Here is a 16,944-nt window from a genome sequence, read left to right on the forward strand (position 1 = left end):
TAATTATATTTAAATAGGGAATAAATGTGATATAATTTTAAGGAGACATTTGAGTGTAAATCCAATCAGGCAAATGGAAATTCGCTAAGTCTGCAGGTTTGCTGCGGTGGGGATATTTTATTTTTCGAGAACTAACGAAAATATTGGAGAACTATCGAGGACTAACGATTGTCGATTGGTATATAGATGTAAGCATTTTTCATCAGAAAACGGCGCGCGCTAGAAACCGGAAGTGTGAGGTTAGCATACCCACTTATTATCAGCTATAACTTTTTTATTTATTGATTACATTCTTTTACATTTATTTTTACATTTTACATTTCTTTTACATTTTTTTGATTACTTTTTTTTATTTATTACATTCTTTATGGTATAGAGCTTTATGGCGCAACATCAATTATTAATCTACAAAGAATCCTACATTTTCAAAAAGTTGCAATTAGGACTATGCTTAAGCTTCCTGATGATGATCATTGTAGAGATCATTTTTGTAATCTGAAAATTATGACTGTCTTTAGTCTTTATATTTATAGAACAGTATTACATGTAAAAAATAATTAAGAGACTTTGCCAAGACAACGAAATGTTCACACATATAATACAAGATATTGGGAAAATTTTCAAATTAATATTTCAAAAAAAGATATTTCAAACAAAAATCCAACTGTTTCTGGGATAAAATATTATAACTACCTTCCTGAAATCATAAAATCTGAAAAGAGTTTGAAATGTTGTGAAAGGAAATTAAAAAGATTTCTAGCGGCCAAAGCGCTATACAGTTTTGAGGAATTTTTTATTGTTTAATGTCATTTAAATAAATATTTATTTATTTTATATATATGTATAATGTATCACTTTTCTATCTAGTTACTAGGCGATATAATGTATTATGTATTGTTCTGAACGCCATTCATGTATACTTTTGTATATCTGTGAATAAAGTATCTTTGAATTGAATTGAATTGAGAACTAACGAAAATATTAAGGAACTATCGAGACTTCACGGACCTATTGCTGACAACTAATTCACTTACCAAGAGAAATAACCACTTTCTTGCAATCCACCCTCACGCCGAGCTTGATCGGACATCTGCCGGACGAAAACTAGCGCCAACGGACATCACGCTGGTTGGAAACCGTAGCTTTAGGGTAGGGATGGACGAGATTGGATTTTTAGTTCGAGACGAGACGAGACGAGATTTTTTATTTCTCATAAAATTTCGAGACAAGATCGAGACGGGATTTCCCTTCTCATACACAACGGGAAATGCACGTTCGGAATTTTTACCTGATTTTGTAACATTGTTAGATGACTGTTTAAATACAAAAATAATGATAATAGGCAAGAATATTTACAATCTTTTATTAAAAAAACATCAGCATAACATTTTTTTATTAATCACGCCTAAATTATTAAAAATGCCTACGATTAGGAAACATAGTGATATCAGTTAGGATAGAGTTCAACTTATCCTAAAATAAAATAAATCATAAAATAAAATATTAATTTTTATAAAATAGTTACTTGTTTTGACTTTTTTTATAGTAGTAAAACATTCTTCACACTGCTAACATTTAACAAAACTTCTCAAATGTTATTAAAATAATAAAAGTAATATTTACATTTGAAGAATTAATTAAATAAGAACGCCTTCGCAAAGGAAACGCAACTACAACACGCTCCTGTATTGCGGGTATTGCATTGACTTTCTGCAGGCGTTTTTATTTATTTATTTATTTTATTTTATTTTTTTTTTTTTATAAATTCTTGTCTCGATAAAAATCTCGGCCAAAAAGAAATCTCGTCTCGTGTAACGAGATTTTAAATTTCCCGAAAATTTCCCGAAATTTCGAGACTTGACCATCCCTACTTTAGGGTAATTCATTCACAAAAATGACATGATACAATATTGACAGCACTGTTCCCCATCCTTATATATAATTCTGTAAGACAAAATTTTTACCAGAAAATTGTGGACGACTGGTATGTCGTAGAAAAGTGGTAGAGGTCTTAAATTAAAGGTCTTGACCCCAGGGACTCGGGAAAAATAGCATAATTTCCGTAAAGTTACCAGAAAACGAGATATAACGTAAAATGTTCTCCATAAGAAATGCATGGGGACTGAAAAACGTCTGCATTCTATCAGCTGTTACTTATTTATTTGCAATGTTTACATTTATTCCGAAAGTCAATGTTGGTAAATAATGTTTAAAAATGAATTGTGTTTAATTTTTTCCGTTTTTATAATGAGTGAAGTAACTAGACAGGGTAGGGGAACACCTGCAAGACGTGGAAGAGTGTCCAGGAATTCAACAGACTTAAGAAATGGAAAAGAGCACGTCATGTAGGGCCTAACGGTGAAAGAACCCCAGAAGCTGTTTTACGACGTCCTGTCTTTAGAAGAACGATGGAAAATGAGTTGAGAGTTGTTTCTCACAATCTAGGTCCTCTTAAAGCACTTGCATGCATTGTGGCACATTTCACTTCGCAGAGGAGGCTACAAATGGGCATTTCAACGCATGTTGCCACAATGGACATGCCACAACCACAAGTAAGTGACGAACTAAAAGAACTGTTTTTACATGATTCGAACTTCATAAAAAACATAAGGCAATACAACAGTGCAATGGCTTTTGCGTCGCTTTCCGCTACACAATAAGAGATTCCAGGAAATGGGCCTTACTGTCTTAAAATTCAGGGACAAAGTCATAGATATATAATTCTGACTGACTTACTACCGCGAAATGGGGAGTTACCTTCATAATAATTCATAATAATTTTAACCTTTAAATTTGGTTCTCAAAATGGAAACTATAATAAAATTCGTAATATTACAAAACAAATCTTCAATTTTAAACTAGAAAAGATGTGCAATGTTTGGCTGTATGATTTCAGCTCTGATTCGTCGTTCTCCGGGCTTAGGCCAAACCGTGTGCACGTTTCCATTTGTTAATATGTTGTGTTATTGATTTAATCATTATTTTACAATTGTATTTCATTGGCACATCAAAAGCAACTATTATACGACTCCAACGGAAGGAAAACCAAGATATAAAACAAGAAACACTGTTAATTTGAAGTAACATTAAATTGATAATTTTAAAAACATATTTCTAATATTTGTCTTTTTATATATGGTTTTTTTTTTATTGTAGTCTAAATTAGGGGCTATGGCCCCTACAGGCCACTAGTATTAAATATATGCCTAATCCACGAGCACAGATATAAAAGTCAAATCCCCTTCAACAGGGTTCTATTAGTTAATTGTAAAACGTATAAGTTATTTTAAAATTAACATGCTAACAACTTTTTAATAAGTTTCTAATTTAATTTTCTTTATTATTTAATGGGCGTAGTTTTAATGATAATTAATACCATAAATCCAGTGATAGTTTACCTTGAACACCAGTGCAGTAAGGACTGTTGGGGTCCATGTTTATAACAAAGAACTCATGGGACACTCCAGGGATAGTTTACCTTGAACACCAGTGCAGTAAGGACTGTTGGGGTCCATGTTTACAAAGAACTCATGGGACACTCCAGTGATAGTTTACCTTGAACACCAGTGCAGTAAGGACTGTTGGGGTCCATGTTTACAAAGAACTCATGGGACACTCCAGTGATAGTTTACCTTGAACACCAGTGCAGTAAGGACTGTTGGGGTCCATGTTTACAAAGAACTCATGGGACACTCCAGTGATAATTTACCTTGAACACCAGTGCAGTAAGGACTGTTGGGGTCCATGTTTACAAAGAACTCATGGGACACTCCAGTGATAGTTTACCAGGTTTACCTTGAACACCAGTGCAGTAAGGACTGTTGGGGTCCATGTTTACAAAGAACTCATGGGACACTCCAGTGATAGTTTACCTTGAACACCAGTGCAGTAAGGACTGTTGGGGTCCATGTTTATAACAAAGAACTCATGGGACACTCCAGTGATAGTTTACCTTGAACACCAGTGCAGTAAGGACTGTTGGGGTCCATGTTTACAAAGAACTCATGGGACACTCCAGTGATAGTTTACCTTGAAGACCAGTGCAGTAAGGACTGTTGGGGTCCATGTTTACAAAGAACTCATGGGACACTCCAGTGATAGTTTACCTTGAACACCAGTGCAGTAAGGACTGTTGGGGTCCATGTTTACAAAGAACTCATGGGACACTCCAGTGATAGTTTACCTTGAACACCAGTGCAGTAAGGACTGTTGGGGTCCATGTTTACAAAGAACTCATGGGACACTCCAGTGATAATTTACCTTGAACACCAGTGCAGTAAGGACTGTTGGGGTCCATGTTTACAAAGAACTCATGGGACACTCCAGTGATAGTTTACCAGGTTTACCTTGAACACCAGTGCAGTAAGGACTGTTGGGGTCCATGTTTACAAAGAACTCATGGGACACTCCAGTGATAGTTTACCTTGAACACCAGTGCAGTAAGGACTGTTGGGGTCCATGTTTACAAAGAACTCATGGGACACTCCAGTGATAATTTACCTTGAACACCAGTGCAGTAAGGACTGTTGGGGTCCATGTTTACAAAGAACTCATGGGACACTCCAGTGATAATTTACCTTGAACACCAGTGCAGTAAGGACTGTTGGGGTCCATGTTTACAAAGAACTCATGGGACACTCCAGTGATAGTTTACCAGGTTTACCTTGAACACCAGTGCAGTAAGGACTGTTGGGGTCCATGTTTACAAAGAACTCATGGGACACTCCAGTGATAGTTTACCTTGAACACCAGTGCAGTAAGGACTGTTGGGGTCCATGTTTACAAAGAACTCATGGGACACTCCAGTGATAGTTTACCTTGAACACCAGTGCAGTAAGGACTGTTGGGGTCCATGTTTACAAAGAACTCATGGGACACTCCAGTGATAGTTTACCTTGAACACCAGTGCAGTAAGGACTGTTGGGGTCCATGTTTACAAAGAACTCATGGGACACTCCAGTGATAGTTTACCTTGAACACCAGTGCAGTAAGGACTGTTGGGGTCCATGTTTACAAAGAACTCATGGGACACTCCAGTGATAGTTTACCTTGAACACCAGTGCAGTAAGGACTGTTGGGGTCCATGTTTATAACAAAGAACTCATGGGACACTCCAGTGATAGTTTACCTTGAACACCAGTGCAGTAAGGACTATTGGGGTCCATGTTTACAAAGAACTCATGGGACACTCTGCCGTCAGGTGGAAGTCGAGCTCCAAAACCCAAAACAGGAAACATCTTGTCACTGTCGTAGTCCTGTATGATGGAGCCTACAGCGGTGATTGCCTGCTCATAGCAATTTGGCATCGGGCCGATGAAGTGCAACGATTCTGGTTTTGTAGGATCTCCATTGGATCCTGTGTAACAAAAGATACTTGTTAATAACAGAGATAGTACATGCTGTTCAGTTCATACTAATCTTATGGGTACTGGTTAGTGGTTAGTTACAGAGATAAGTAATGAATATGACTTATATTTTAAGTAGTCAAAGATTAAAATAAAAAACTTTGAGTGAATAGTTACGGATATCGGTAGGATGTTACATCAGTACAAGATGCTAAATCAAATACTGTGCTACGCTGATGCAAATAGGGGCAGTGAATAACTGCTCATCACAGGGGTTCTGTCTATTTTATGTGGTAGTATTTAGTTTACTCCGATGTTTTTCGCTAGCATATTTTCTTTATTACACACTGCCCTTCACAAGATGGCTTTGTTATTCCCCTATTAGTAGATCAACACTCTTTTACTGTGCCAAATATGTAAGTACTAGGTGAAACCCGTCAAAATTTACGGTTAATTTAAAGGATTTCACTAATTCATCCAATTGCGATAAATAGCGTGAAATTTTAAAAATTTTGGACACTTAACTCTTTAGCTTTTTTAAATTACCTAGTAATAAATGTAAAAAAAATAATGACTATTGCGTTAGTAACAAAATATGGTTGATCATTCAATGAATAGACTATTTCCCATACCGTACGTCATCGGAGTTAATATTACAATGTTAACTGGTTTCTCTTCTTTTGGAAGTACCTTAAATAAAATCTTAAAACCCTATAATTTTGCAGTGTAAAAAAAAAATTGGGGCACCCACATTTTAACTGGGTAGATGATCTGGGACCTCCCGGCATGGATTAAAAAAAGAATTTGGGGGGGATTCTGCGACGCGGGCTTTGGGGGGATGGTCACACCCCTGTAATACAAATATCCTGAAAACCTACTGATGGCTTAATCAACTCCACCATTGCACTTTAGTAGCCTAGAAGTGATCACACTGCAAATACATTGACAAATAGTATGTTAGATATTGCCAATGACGATCAATTACACACTCTTACCCGTAAAGTCGATTGCGATTGAGCAGTGCAATTGTGTCCCACCCTTGATGTAGTCCATGAAAGAGTAGATAGGCTTCAGTTCAAATATCTCCAAAACAACTTCCCCAGAATGAGAGTACTTTTCCCTTTTGCGGACCTAAACATTGTTTTTATTAAACAATAATAAATTAAAAAATAAACAAATTTGAAATAGTGTTAATCTTCTTCTCTTAAAAAATGCAGTTTTAAGTTACAATGTATTGTTAAATATAATTTTTAACTGAGGTAAGAATGAAGGTCACCTCATTTAATGGTTTCCAAAGTTAAACATTTTCTGAGATTAATACGATCAAGGACAATGGATACCAATATTAAGTAGTAGTAAACAAACTAACTTTGTTAACAAATTATATAGGCCTAGATAAAATAAATGTTTTGCAATCCGTAAAATAGGAGGGGATTAGTAGAGGGATTGCACCTAGAAAGGAAGAGACCTTCATTGTCTAAAAAAAACAGTGAGCGTAACTTGCAGTCTCCACGACTTCAGCAATTGTCTCCCGCGACCTCGGCAACAGCCGTGAGCATAACGTGCTATCTCCGTGACATCGTTAATCGTCTCCTGCGACTGTGACAACACTCGTGAGAGTAACTTGCAGTCTTTGTGGCATCGGTAATCCTCTCCCGCCACTGCAAGAACACCCGTGAGCGTAACTTGAAATCTCCACGACTTCGGTTATCGTCTCCTTAGATGGCGGCAACATCCGTTATTGGCGACAGTGGTGATCGTCTGCCGCGGTTATAACAACATCCGCCATCAGCCTTTCGGTTAACCAATCACGCTCAGTGTTATCGCCCCTATACAGGAAATAAATAGATGATGGATACTAGGTCGGATATCCCGAGGAGTCTGTTATTCCAAGGTTGGATGTGAGGGATTCTACTGTACATATAACCCAGATTCATTTCATATTTTAGATGATGTTTTAATTTAGCAGTTCTGATTTGAAATGAGTGGCTAATCCTCACTACAATACTCAGTTTGGCCAATGACCATAGGCAAGGGTAAAATGATCTTGTATGAAACTTTCAACAAGTACAAAGTGGTTAAGTTTGTTTTATAAAGGTTTGTGGGATTACCTGTTTTTCGGGATGGATCAGGCTAAATCTATTACTGGAGCTAGGTCCCTCGGCTAGTGTCTTGAGCGTTGTGTAGAATTCCCCAATCAAACTGTGACGTCCACTATTGTTCCAATCCCAGCACATAAATTTAAGGCTTCGATCATAATCCCCATTACACAGTGTGCGGACAGGGATGTTAAAAGGTTTCCAGTGCGGATTTAAATTATATTTTACAACCTAAAAGAAAGAAATAAGTTATTCAAGTTTAATTGCTTTAGTTAAGTATCAATAATAACAATCTGATATTGTCATTAGATACAGAAGTCTAATGGACATTGTCAAAGCTATAGCTAAAAAAAAGTAACAGGAGTCATTAACATTACCACAATCAACACAGTGGTGATAGATTAATGCTCCCATACTGTAAGTCTCTTAAAATACAAAATAATAACACAGACTATTTGTTCCTTGTTATCTAGTTGTGAATTATTTAGTGACAAAGTTTTATCAGTCGCCTAGTAGCACTTAAACTTAGCTCAGCCATGGCAGATACAATCAAAGGCTTTTTCCTACAGTTACCAAAGTGGGCTTCCTTGCACTGATTATAGCACCCCAATTTCAAAGTGCCAATTTCAATTGGCCTTAAAACACAAAATTTCCCAATTTCTCCCTAGACCATTAAAAAGAGCTTAAAAAACATTAACAAATAATTTAGTATACCTATTAGTAGGGATAGTCAAGTCTCGAAATTTCGGGAAATTTTTGGGAAATTTTAAATCTTGATATACGAGACGAGATTTTTTTTTTATCCGAGATTTTTTAGAGACAAGAATTGAAAAAAAATTAAAAACGCCTGCAGAAAGTCAATGCAATACCCATACAGGAACGCATTGTAGTTGCGGTTTTTTAACGAAGGCGTTCCTATTTAATTAATTCTTTACATGTAAATATTACTTCATTTATTTTATCATTTGAGAAGTTTTGTTAAGTGTAAGCAGTATGAGACATGTTTTACTACTATAAACAAAGCCAAAACAAGTAACTATTTTATACTAATAAATTGCTTTTATTTTATGAGTTCTTTTATTTTAGGATAAGTTTAATTCTATCCTAACTGATATCACCATGTTAACTAATCGTAAGCATTTTTAATAAGTTAGGCGTAATTAATATATATTTTTTAAGCTGATGTTTTGTAATAACAGATTTTAAATATTCTTGCCTATTATTATAATTTTTTTATTTAAACAGTTATCTAACAATGTTACAAAATCAGGTAAAAATGTCGAACGTGCATTTCCCGTTGTGTATGAGAAGGGAAATCCCGTCTCAAAATTTTATGAGAAATAACAAATCTCAAACTAAAAATCCAATCTTGTCCATCCCTATTAAAGAGTTTTTGAAGGGCCATTGGTTACGGAGAAATAAAATACCCCCGCCGCAGCAAACCTGCAGACTTAGCGAATTTCCATTTGCCTGATTGGATTTAAACTAAAATGTCTCCTTAAAAATATCACATTTAGCCTATTCCCTGTTTAAACAGAATTACTGTAGTTTAATGAGTACTTAGGTTTGCTGCAACAGGGAGGGTAAAATGTTTTTTTTTATGTAAAATGTTAAAAGGTAGGCCTACTGTGGTTTAGTAAGAAATTAATGTATTTTCCAAATTTGATCAAAATTATGTTCATAAACAAGCAAACTACAACAGTTGACTTATTCTCCATAAGAATAACATAAGAATTTTGAAATTACAATTTTTTTGAATTTTCTCCGTAACAATTAGGCGCATTATAACGCTTCAATATACTAAATTATTTGTTTTTTTAAGCTCTACAAAATGGTTTAAAAAGAAATTGTGAAATTTTGTGTTTTTAGGGTCAAAAAAGGGAAAAACCCATTTTTACCCCATAAAACCCCCCATAAACCCCCGTTCCCATAGTCCGATCATGCTGGTTCGCGAACTCATTCAAGTTTATCCCGCCTTACACCTTCAAACCAAATTTCATCAAAATCGGACAAAAATTACTCAAGTTATCGTGCGGATGGACACATATATATATATATATATATATATATATATATATATATATATATATCTATATATAGATATATAAAAATTTGAACGAATGGTGTTTTTGGCCTCTGGGGACATCAAAATGAAAAAGTAAATCGGTCCCGGGCTTAGGTCTTACCATGAGACCTACGGTAATAGCTACTTCCCTATAGGGAAATTCGCTAAAAAAAACTGTAAATTTAAAATTACTATGTTATTCTTGTGGAGAATATTGTAAAATGTTGTAGTTTGCTTGTTTATGGATAGCAGCAAACCTAGGTACTCGTTAAACCTAATTTTATTTAAAAATATTTAATTTTAAATTAATTCAAGCAAATGGGAATTCGCTCAGTCTGCAGGTTTGCTGCGGCGGGGGTATTAATAGGGTTATGATGTTCATGCTATGTCAAAGAATATTCAGTCTCCAATGGGTCAAGCTCAATAAACGATATATTAACTAGCAATTTCATAGGTGATTTAAGCCTACTGCAAATTGATTACTTATTATAACAAATACCATTCTTCTGATTACAAGTAAATCAAGTAAGTTACCAAACCACTATAAAGAATGTTACATTTATTTCACATTAAGTGCTTCTTTTATTTCGTACCACTAAACTGTCATCAAACTACAAAACGTAGTTGTATGCAGACATATATGAACTGCAGTAGCCTACTTTAAATCTTACAACTCCCCAACAAATAGCCTATAATCAACAACGCTGACTATAATCAATAGCTTATACAACAACTTTTCAAGAAAACTCCAATGAAACAAGGAACATAATAAAAATTTGAGAACATTAAAACAAAAAGAGATATCACAACCAAATTTGGTATATCATACTACTGGTAATAGTAAACTACTTTTGTGTACATGGTGATCGGATGTCACCTATGGGGGACAGCCCATAGGTAGTAAGTTGAAAATCTTAAAGGTAATAGGTTGATATGTGCATTAAATCAAAGGTCTTGTTGAACTAAAAACGATGCCGCAAACTGGACCACAAATGGTCAACCGAGTCAAAAATGGCAGCTGTTTAAAGATTTCTTTAATCTGCGGTTTTGAATCTTCCAACGGCTGCCAGTTTTTACTCAGTTGTTCTTTTCAGCTCAAATTTGCGGCATTGTAATCTAGCCTACTAATAAGGCCTTTAATTTGATGTGCATATCGACCTATGTTTACGTTTATGATTTTCTTTCGTCTTTAGCAGGCCCCCCTGAGGAGGTAGCATATTATAGCATTGGAAATTCAATGAATCATTGAACAGCTGTCATTTTTGGCTCGAATTTCCATTTGAGGTCCGGTTTGTGGCATTGTTTTGAGTTCAATAAGACCTTTAGTTTGATGTACATATCTACCTTAAAGATTTTCAACTTACTCCCTATAGGCCGTCCCCTTAAGATGACATCTGATCACTATGTACACAAAAAAGTAGCTTACTATTACCAGTAATGATATGCCAAACGCGGTTTTGCTATCTCTTTTCGTTATAAAGTAGTCCTAAGACTTAATTGACACCGTGTATAATTGCACAACTAAAACTAAAACCTAAGGACTTTTTTTAAATCCCCAGCACATTCTAAGACTTTTTATTTAAAGAAACCATGATCATAAAAAAATTCAACAGCAGAAACCTCTGTTTTGTGAACTAAGCTGAATTCTCCTGATTCCATGGATTTGTAGATCTCTAGAAATGGATCTGACTTGCCAAACCAATCTTTTTTATCCAATTTGTGACCACTGAACTTCAAGATGACTTCATCCTTCAGGGCGGCCAACTCTTCAGCAGTCACAAACAGAAAGCCGAGATTTACTCCGCGCTGACCGCCCTTCTGTGTAAGAGGAAGTTTCACCTGCAAGAACATTAATATTAACTAAATAGTCAAGGTTTACGATAAAAAAAAAACTAATACAATAAATATTATTGTAAACTTTATAAACTTCTTTAAAATATTTTAATTTAAGAGTAGATTGTTTCAATGGTTTCTGGTAGTTTTTTATGCATTTTCTTTCCAATACATTGTGGAAGATTTTCAAAAGAAGCAAGTCTGTGTATGGGCAGTTAGAAGTTGGGTCGATTTTTTAGTTGAGTAATCGTAATTGCGGGTTTCATTCAAAAATAAAGTGCATTTTTTAAAGTAAAGTATGGTTTGCAAAATTTAACACGGATGGTAAACGTTAGTAAATTCATTTTTATGAATAGAGATCTACAGGATTGTCTATGACCACAAAATAATATGATTTGTAGGACTTTTTTGTACAGTACCTACTTTGAATATAGATTTGGCTTGTGTCCTGTTGCCCAAAAAAACATAGTTTTGGAGCAAATGAAGCATTATAAATCATCCTCCTCTAGTCAAGGTCTGTAATACCCTGCAGGACAGATATACTGATGCAAAAAGTATTTAATCTTATATCCTAAAAACTTTTGCAAAACTTATGACAGCTAGCCTGCCTGACCTTACGACTGGACCGAATTACACGCGGTTGGTACCAGATGAAAGATATTTACCTGTAGATGTGCAGAGTCCCTTTATAAATTAAAATAGGCTCACAAAAATAAGGACCAAAAATGAATTAAAAATTTTGAAAAAATTAACATGGGTCTTATGGGTTGCCATGGTGGTGACGAAATAATAACAATATATAAACAGAAAATCAAAACAAATTGAAGACATTCCATCACATGTTTTATTTACAGCGTGTGATGAAAATTGAGAAGTTTGCACAATACAAACTTTTACCACGGGGCGAGCTCTCGTCTTATATATTAAAAATCTTTTGCAAAACTTATGACAGCTAGCCTGGTCATACTAATGGACCGAATTACATGCAGTTTGTACCAAATGAAAGATATTTTTCTGTAGATGTGCAGAATCCCTTTATATAAATTAAAATAGGCTAAAATATAAGCATGAAAAATGTATTTTTAATTTTAAAAAAAATTAACATGGGCCTTATGGGTTGCTATGCTGGTGAAAGAACAACAAAATATAAACAGAAAATCCAAACAAATTCCAATCATATGTTTTATTTACAGTGTGGGGTAAGAATAGGTCTGTACATTACATATTTTTGGTCAAGTTTTCGACCACTGGATGACTTCTAATTTTTTAAATAAAATATCTAAGCCTCGTGATGGACTAATCAACACATAAGTAGACTTCCTATCCTATTATAAATTTTGAAGCTAATTTTTCGTGTCTAGTTCATGTCCGGTGACACTGGTGGCTAATGTCGATGAAATTTTGTTTCTATTATTTTAGGGTTAATTTCTTGATTTGTGCTTTACTGTTTGGTTATACTAGTGTACCTATGCGTTACAACGAATAACAGTCATAATTTCCAATGACTTTATAAGAGTCAACTCAAAGATTATGGAAATACTCAAGATGTACACAACAGTTAGATATAATCAAATTTTTTTGTAAATATCTTATCTTTTTTCAAAAGCTGATTTAGTTTTTTAGTGTTTTCTACAAATGTTTCCCACTCATAGTCGCATTAGATTTTCTATAATAACGATTATAAATGAAAAAAAAACACATTATTTATAGGCCTATTTGTTCTACTTGGTTGTGTTTTTTGACTTTCCTATGTTTCCATTGTTTGCAAATCGGCTATTTCAATGATTGCTCAAGAAATGTAGCACAGTGTTAATTCAGTTTTATTTTTAGTATATCAAATTGTCCAGGATTTCTCGCTTTTTTCCATTGTAATAATTACACCAACCCAAATATCGTCTACAGATGCAATACGCCAAAGAATATTGTCTACGTGCAACATGCCTACGTACAATCTCCAAGAAGTGGTAAAAAAGGCAGTAACCAACCCATACAATAGATATAAGTTAACTCCATAAGAAATAATTTTAAGAGTTACTGTGATATTAGGATTTTTAACTGATTTGGTAATAGAACATTATATTGCAAAACATGACACGATGCAGAAGAAAATTGATTTTAAAATCTGAAAAAAAAACACTGCAAATACTTCATTTTGACAAATTTAGTAAATCACAATTCAAACATTAACAGCTGTTTCATTAAAAAGTAGTGTAAAATTATGCATATGGTCGTAATGTAAACAAATCTGCTGAGGGAACTTAAAAGGCGGGGGGCAGAGCTCTAAGAAAATTTACCTCGTTTATCTTTTCACAGCTCATCTACAGACCAAAACCTTTCTTTAGAGACCCCTACCAAGTTTCTACACCCAGCCATTCTCTCAAATTAGCTGTGACAAAACCCATGTTTTCATCCATAAGAATAACATGGTATGGGAATTTAAAGGCCACTGGGGCAGAGCCCCAAGGGAATTCACCATGTTTCTCTTTTGATGGCTCATCTACAGACCAAGACCTTTTTTTAGACACCTCTACCTAGTTTCTACGCCCAGCCATTCTCTCAAATTAGCTGTCACAAAGAAAATCAGTTTCAAATTAATTTGGTTATATATAACTAGGTGATATATAGTTTTTTAACATATGTTCATTAAATAATTGTTTATGTTTACCAATTTTGTAAATAGAATGGATTGAGTAAAATAATGTATCTTTTGAGATTGAATCTAATTATTATACAATAAATGGCGACGAGGATGACGGAAATAGGAATTATAAAAAAGTTGAGATCAGTTGCAAAAGGTCAAATTTCCAAAGCCTTTTTTAAACTAATTGTAGAAATTAAATCAACTGACAATATGACAAGTGCAGAGATAGATGTGAGGTTAGACAGTCTAAGATCGTATTGGAAAGGGTCTGACTTAGGGGAGGTACGAATGAGGCATTAGTTCAAAATTCCTCCGTGAACAGTGCTGTAGTAGAGAGCACTTTGGCAATGAAGGTTTACTAATACTAATCGCAAAAATAGTTCTGTTCATAAAATAAAATTATAAGTACCTCAAATTCAATTTGATAATTGTTTGATTATAAAATTAAACAATCATAACCTAACCGAACTAACCAAACTTGCTGATAATGAAATAATATAAAAAAAGTGTATTAATAGAAAAAATAATTCTGTTCATTAAATAAAACCAGAAATTACTCAATTAAAATTTTATAATAACTTAATAATAAAATTAAACTGTCATAACCGAACCAAACCAACCAAACTTGCTGATAATGAAAAAATCTTAGACAAAAAGTTAGTGCCACCAGCGGGATTCGAACCCGGGACCTTCAGCTTACCAGCCCGGCACGCTAACCACTAGTCCAGCGAGGCCGATAGCTAAACACCGTATTGTTACGGTAATGGTGTTCTCTCAGCTAATAAGAAGCCCACAGCTGTCATCGTAGGCTCCTGTATACCTCCCCTGAGTAAATTCCTATTGGAAACAATTTGAAGACACACAAACCAAAATTGAACTAGCCACTGAAGATGAAGAACAAGATGATCTAGCCTCATATAGAAGTGAGACAGAACAAATGTACATCGTTTTAGAAGCAGCTTTGAGACATGAAAAGACACGGCACAATAATACAGAGCCTACAGCAGCAAATCCACATAACAAGGAACCAAGCACAACATCAAACATTAGTTTTGTTCCATATGATGAAGAAGAATCTTTTAGGAATTTCATTAAAAGATTTGAAAATTTCCTTGTACTTAAAGATGTAAATGAAGAGAAAACAAAGCTTTGTAGTTTACTACATGCACTTTCACCTAAACTACATGAACGACTTCTAGACATAGTTGCCCCTGATGACCCTTACAAGAAGAACTATGAAAATGTAATTTCTATTTTGAAAGAACATTTAGAACCATTACCAAGTGTACTAACATTACAACATCGCTGTGTGTGTAGAGTAAAACAGACGAATGAGTCAATCATTGAATTTGCTATGGAATTAAAGAAACTGTCCAAAGATTTTAAGTTTAACTGTGATTGTGGAAAGTCAGTAACTGATATGTTATTACGCATGCAATTGGTAAGAGGACTTCACGACAATGATATTAAAGGACAACTTTTACAGAAGAAAATTGTAACTACTCTTAAGGAAGCACTTGAACTTGCAACATCACTGGAAGCTTCGAGAACTGAAAGCAACATGATGACTGCTCACACAGCACCACCAGAAGTTCCAGTGCTCAAGGTTGTAGACAAATCAGACAAGAAAATGGGACAGATACTCTGGGAGCAAGAACACTGTACAGGAAACAAATAAAGACCAATATTCTCCTTCCCGTTCAAAGTTTTCAGGTCTACAAGGACGGTGCTATCGGTGTGGAGATAAATACCATAGAGCAAATACATGCAAGTTGAGAAATGAATTTTGCAATAAATGTAACAAAGTAGGACATATTGCAAAAGTATGTATGGGAGGACCAAGAAAATAACCAATCGACCAACTAGACTACAGAGAGAATGAAAAACAGTTAGATAATACTACCTGTGATTCTTATAAACTTCAAGTAAATAACAGTGATAAGTTCATTATGAAAATAGAAATTGAAGGAAATCCATTATCTATGGAACTTGATACAGGAGCAGCGCTATCTTCAATCTCATTTCAGGACTATAAGAGATTAGATATCAATAAGAGAATGTTCAAATCACATGTACAGCTTCGCACATATACAGGTGAAAACATACAAACTAAGGGCGTAGTATACGTTAGTTTCCATTACAAAGAAAAGATATATTTTGGGAAACTATATATTATCGACCAAGATGTTGAACCAATATTTGGTAGAGACTGGATAAGAGAAGTTAATTTAGAAATTGGTGATATTAGAATGTTGAATCAAAACTCATCTGAGTTGACACAGGTTCTTGGCAGTTATTCGGATATATTCAGTAAGGAAATTGGTTGCATTCCAAATTAAAAAGGACACCTGAATGTAAAAGAAGGCTGTGGTCCAATATTTGTGAAGCCGAGGCAAGTGCCCTATGCTATTAAACAAAAGGTGGAAGAAGAACTCGATTGACTGGAACAAGCTGGTATTATTACAAAGGTCGAAAACTCTGAATGGGGCACGCCAATTGTGCCAGTAGTAAAACCTAATGGTTCGGTACGAATATGTGCAGATTACAAGACTACATTGAATAAAGTTATCCGTGATGAGAAATATCCAATACAAAGAATTGAGGACATCTTTGCAGAGATGAATGGAGGTAAATTTTTCTGTACACTCGATGTTAGTAATGCTTACATGTCAATGGACTCTGAAAGTGCTATGCTACAAACAATAAGCACTCAGAAAGGTTTATATAAAGTAAACAGGTTGATGTTTGGAGTGAAAGTAGCACCAGCACTGTGGCAAAGATTCATGGATAAGGTACTGCAAGGGACTGATGGAGTTAAATGCTTTTTCGATGATATAATCATTCAAGGTACAGATTTCACTAGAGAGATTAGAAACTGTCCTAGAAAAACTTAGAGCTCATAACTTAAAATTAAATTTTGACAAATGTAGATTCTTTCAACAAAGAATAACACACTTGGGA

General features: G+C 34.8%; 1 protein-coding gene across 2 annotated transcripts in view; it reads right to left on the reverse strand.

Moving 5' to 3' along the window:
- LOC128987634 (copine-8-like) overlaps window positions 1-16,944 on the reverse strand; it is a 64,425-nt gene that overhangs the window by 23,716 nt on the left and 23,765 nt on the right. For both annotated transcript variants that reach the window (XM_054408586.1, XM_054408585.1), the window contains 4 exons: window positions 11,130-11,348; window positions 7,457-7,675; window positions 6,341-6,476; window positions 5,129-5,356 (listed from right to left, as the gene is read on the reverse strand). In XM_054408586.1, the coding sequence (XP_054264561.1) occupies window positions 5,129-5,356; window positions 6,341-6,476; window positions 7,457-7,675; window positions 11,130-11,348 (802 nt within the window). The remainder of the gene's footprint in view (window positions 1-5,128; window positions 5,357-6,340; window positions 6,477-7,456; window positions 7,676-11,129; window positions 11,349-16,944) is intronic.

This window comes from Macrosteles quadrilineatus, unplaced genomic scaffold (genome assembly GCF_028750875.1).
Source record: "Macrosteles quadrilineatus isolate MER2022 unplaced genomic scaffold, UCM_ALF_1.0 Scaffold_2__2_contigs__length_208266976, whole genome shotgun sequence".
In the NCBI taxonomy this organism is placed as follows: Eukaryota; Metazoa; Arthropoda; class Insecta; order Hemiptera; family Cicadellidae; genus Macrosteles; species Macrosteles quadrilineatus.